This window comes from Orycteropus afer, unplaced genomic scaffold, assembly GCF_000298275.1.
Source record: "Orycteropus afer afer isolate SDZICR_OR568_19922 unplaced genomic scaffold, OryAfe1.0 scaffold00973, whole genome shotgun sequence".
Lineage (NCBI taxonomy): Eukaryota > Metazoa > Chordata > Mammalia > Tubulidentata > Orycteropodidae > Orycteropus > Orycteropus afer.
This window is the reverse complement of record NW_006922560.1, coordinates 241,943-246,262: the sequence shown is the minus strand read 5'-3', so window position 1 is coordinate 246,262 and position 4,320 is coordinate 241,943. Positions and strand designations below refer to the sequence as shown.

Sequence of the window (4,320 nt, the reverse complement as noted above, 5' to 3'; positions counted from 1 at the left end):
AATTTTCCAGTCTCTAGGTAGTGCGAATGGTTAATTTGTCACCTATGAATTGAAAGGTTGGTGGTTCAAACCCAACCAGTGGTGTCTAGGTAGAAAGACCTGGCCATCCGTTTTCTTTCCCTGCTTTGAAAGGGTCACAGCCATGAAAACCCTGAGTGAAGTTAAACTCTGAACCACATGGGGTTTTGCCTTGAGATGGAATTGACTTCAGGGCAACTGATTCTTGGTTTTGTTTTCCACATAAAATATTGTTTTTGATTGTCAAAAATTATAATTGCATTTAAAGTATGTACTCAAGAGAACCTCTGCTCCAAACTGCAATATGTAATTTTTTTTTCCTTAATAGATAATCATTTGTATTACTGTGATTTATTTTTTAAAACACCAAATGCTATGCTAGACATAATATTCTTCACCTGTCTTTTTTTTTTTTTTTTTACCAGACATAACTTCACTTTGGAATATAATTGTTTTAATAACTTCATTTTACATAGCCACATGTTGCCCACTTTCTTTCAACACCTTCCATCAACTCCTTAGAAGCAAGGATGGCAAGACTTCACCACTTCACATACTTTGGACATGTTATGAGGTGGGAGGAGTCCCTGGAGAAGGACATCACGCTTGGTAAAGTAGAAGGTCAGCGAAAGAGGAAGAGCTACAAGCTAGATTGACACAATGGCTGCAACAATTGGCTGCAGTGTAGTAATGACTGTGAGGATGGTGCAGGGTCAGTGTTTTATTCTGTTGTATACAGGATCACTGAGTCAGAACTGGTACCTAACAACTACATGCTGTGAAAAGAAGAAATTTGTTTGTTAAAGCTGTCCACAGGGGAAAGATCTGGCAATCTGCTGTCCTAAAGATTACAGCCTAGAAAATCCTACAAGGATGTTTGACTTTGTCACATGGGGTCATTATGGATAAAAACGGACTCACCAGCATCTATCAACAATGTTTGTTATGAATGGGGTTTCAAACAAGTTAGAAATGGTTTAGTCATGGCTGACACAATCAGGGGGAGCTTATGCATTGCATAGGAACCAAAACTCTCACCTATCAGTTTCTGACCCAAGTAGGACATTGGCAGTGGTGTACCATTCAGAGGCAGCTGACCGTGCCACTTTGAATGTGTTTCTCTCCACAGCCCTGCCAATAATCCAATCAGAATCAAGAGCCTGATGCTGGAGCCTGGATTACTGGCAGGACTGTGGAAAGAGACACACATTCAAAGCAGCGCAGTAGGCCACCATATTTGAGCCAGGCACTGCTGCCTTGTTTCCTATGTGCATCAAACCGAACAGTTGAGAAACATGGTTGCTGTGCAACACGTACTCTGTCCTTGTTTACATTGGCCATAAATATACTGTCTTGAACCAGTTCAAAGCCCTGGTTTATGATATACGCCAATGAGACAGGCAGGATAGGGTTGAATTGATAGGAGAAACATGATTCATTGAGTCATGAAAATACTAAATTTTATGAATTAAAACATAACTTTGATACATTCCACATAAAAATACTCAAGTGCATTTATTTGTATTGAAATGTGAATCCTACATATACTGTATTCTGATTCTTTTGATTAAGCTTTCCTCTATGATAACTGCACTCTCATTTCCAAAACTAAGTTATTAGTCTCTGATATACAAGTTTTCTTTTAAAAGATAGTGTGACCATTTCCTCTCCTTTATTTTTACTATATGACCTGTTCCAGATAAACTATCATTTGACTTCCATGAAAACGTCTATTTCTAATGTCCTAGCCTGTCGAATGTTTCATGACCAGACAGTAGAATAATCTTTTTCAATAATCCACTGGCTGTCATAACAACAAATGAGTAGACAAAGATCCCGAATTCATTAATTATCATGATTTAAATAGTTTTACATATACTTTCTGCACCTCCTTGTGCTCTCATTCAAACTCATATAATATTGCATCTTAAAGTCAGTGAGTGTCCTTGTTCTTCCAGGGAACAAGGATCTCACTCAGTGACCCTCACCTGAGTAGGCCTTTCATTGATCCCTTCAGAGACCATCAGGGTGACTCATGAAAATCATGTGATAAAGGCCTAACATCAACAGATTTCTAACCACAGGCTAACAGTCATCAGTAGTAATCTAGCCTTTTCAAGAAACATTAAACAGAAAAAAAAAGTACATTATTGAAATGAAGGAATTTCATGGATTTTATTCCATTGACACCCACCATCTAGGAGTTTCACATATTTCTTCAATTGCTGTGTAGGATTCAACATTTGAGGCTGATTAATATTTGAAAAGTAGAGATACTTCTGCTTAGTATGAGTTGTAATATACAGTCCACTGGAAGACTTGGTTAAATGATATACACAACTCATCATATTCTAAGATTTCTCTCCAGTATGAGTTCTTTGGTGAATCCTGAAGTCAGACCGTTGTCTAAAGGCCTTGCCACATTCAATACATTTGTAAGTTTTCTCTCCAGCATGAATTTTCTCATGACCCCAGAGGTGTGAACGTTTGATAAAAGCCTTACCACACACATTACATTTGTAAGGCTTCTCTCCAGGATGTATATTTTGATGTCGAGTGAGGCTTGAGTACTGCTTAAAAGCTTTGTCACAGTCAGTACACTTGTACGGTTTCTCTCCAGTGTGAATTCTCTGATGAGTTATAAGGTTTGAGTTTTGACTAAAGGCCTTGCCACATACATTACATTTATATGGTTTTTCTCCCGTATGGATTCTCTGATGTCGAGTAAGGCGTGAAGACCAGTTAAAGGATTTGCCACACTCATTACATTTGTAAGATTTCTCTCTACTGTGTAGTCTCCCACGATCCCCACCCAAGTCACATATATCTAATTCATCATGTTTCTTTTCAGAATGGATTTTCTGATGCCTAGTAAGGTGTGCAAATTGGGTATAGGCTTTGCCACAGTCATTACATTTATAAGGCTTCTCTCCCATATGGTTTCTCTTATGTTTATTAAGGCTTGAATGTACGGGAAAAGCTTTGCCACACTCATTACATTTGTAAGGTGTCTCACCAGTATGAATTCTCTGATGTTCGACAAGGCTTGAACTTTGGATATAAGCTTTACCACATTCATTACATTTGTGTGGCTTCCCTCTGCTATGGATTCTCTCATGTTTCATAAGACTTGAATTGTGACTAAAAGCCTTGCCACACACATTACATTTGTGTGGTTTCTCTCCAGGATGTATATTCTTATGCTTAGTGAGGTGTGAATACTGTTTAAAGGCTTTGCCGCATTCATTGCATCTGTAAGGTTTCTCTCCAGTGTGAACTCTTCGGTGAATCCTGAGGCTAGACCACTGCCTAAAGGCCTTGCCACATTCAGTACAGTTGTATGGTTTCTCTCCAGTATGAATTCTCTCATGATCCCAAAGGTATGAACGCTTGTTAAACGCCTTCCCACATTTCATACATTTGTAAGGTTTCTCTCCGGTATGAACTCTACAATGATTTGCAAGGTGAGAATTTTGATTAAACATCTTGCCACACACATTACATTTATGTGGTTTTTCTCCAGTATGGATTCTACAATGACTTACAAGGTGGGAATTCTGATTGAAGAATTTACCACATATGTTACATTTATATGGTTTCTCTCCAGTGTGGATTCTCTGATGTCTTGTGAGGTTGGAGAGCTGCTTAAAGGCTTTGCCACACTCATTACATTTGTGAGGTCTATGCTCAGAATGAATTCTCTCATGCTTAGTGAGGACGGAGCACTGGCTAAAAGTCTTCCCGCATCTGTTACATCTATAAGGTTTTTCTCTAATATGTGTAGTCTGGTGTGATACAAGCAAGGAAGAAATACCATCCTTCCCATTATTACAGATGTTTCTCTTGACACTAGGAGGAAATCTTTGAAGTGATGAAACAGAGGAACAGTTTTCAATGGACTTCTCAACTTGATTACATTCATAATTTTTCTCATTTTGAAATCTTTGCATCTCAGACAGACGTGAGGAAAAGTTTAGTTCAGGCCTATTTTCAAAATATTTTATAGGCTTGTTTTCTGCATACCCTATGTTATATTTTAGTTTTAAGAGATTCTTTATAAATGACTTGTCATATTGGAAATATTGGTATGTACTTCTCCTTACAGAAATACTCTGTTTTAGAGGCAAATTATTCAAGGATTTGTTAAGGTGTTGTTCTTTTCTACCAGGGAGATTTTTGTTTTGGGTTGTAGTCACTCCTTTGTAACTTCTTTCATCATATCCCGACAGACTTTCAAATTCATGCATATTTTCCCAGACCTCCCTGTAGTAAAAGTCCTCAGTGCCATGGCTTTCGTGTCTC

At 38.1% G+C, this 4,320-nt stretch overlaps 1 protein-coding gene across 1 annotated transcript; it reads right to left on the bottom strand.

Moving 5' to 3' along the window:
* Positions 1-1,196: 1,196 nt before the first annotated feature.
* On the bottom strand, positions 1,197-3,968 carry LOC122151969 (zinc finger protein 677-like). Its single transcript, XM_042783364.1, is given in 5 exon segments — positions 1,197-1,208; positions 2,522-2,554; positions 2,556-2,737; positions 2,885-2,979; positions 3,241-3,968. Coding segments are annotated over 5 exon segments (1,050 nt in total).
* Positions 3,969-4,320: the final 352 nt, after the last annotated feature.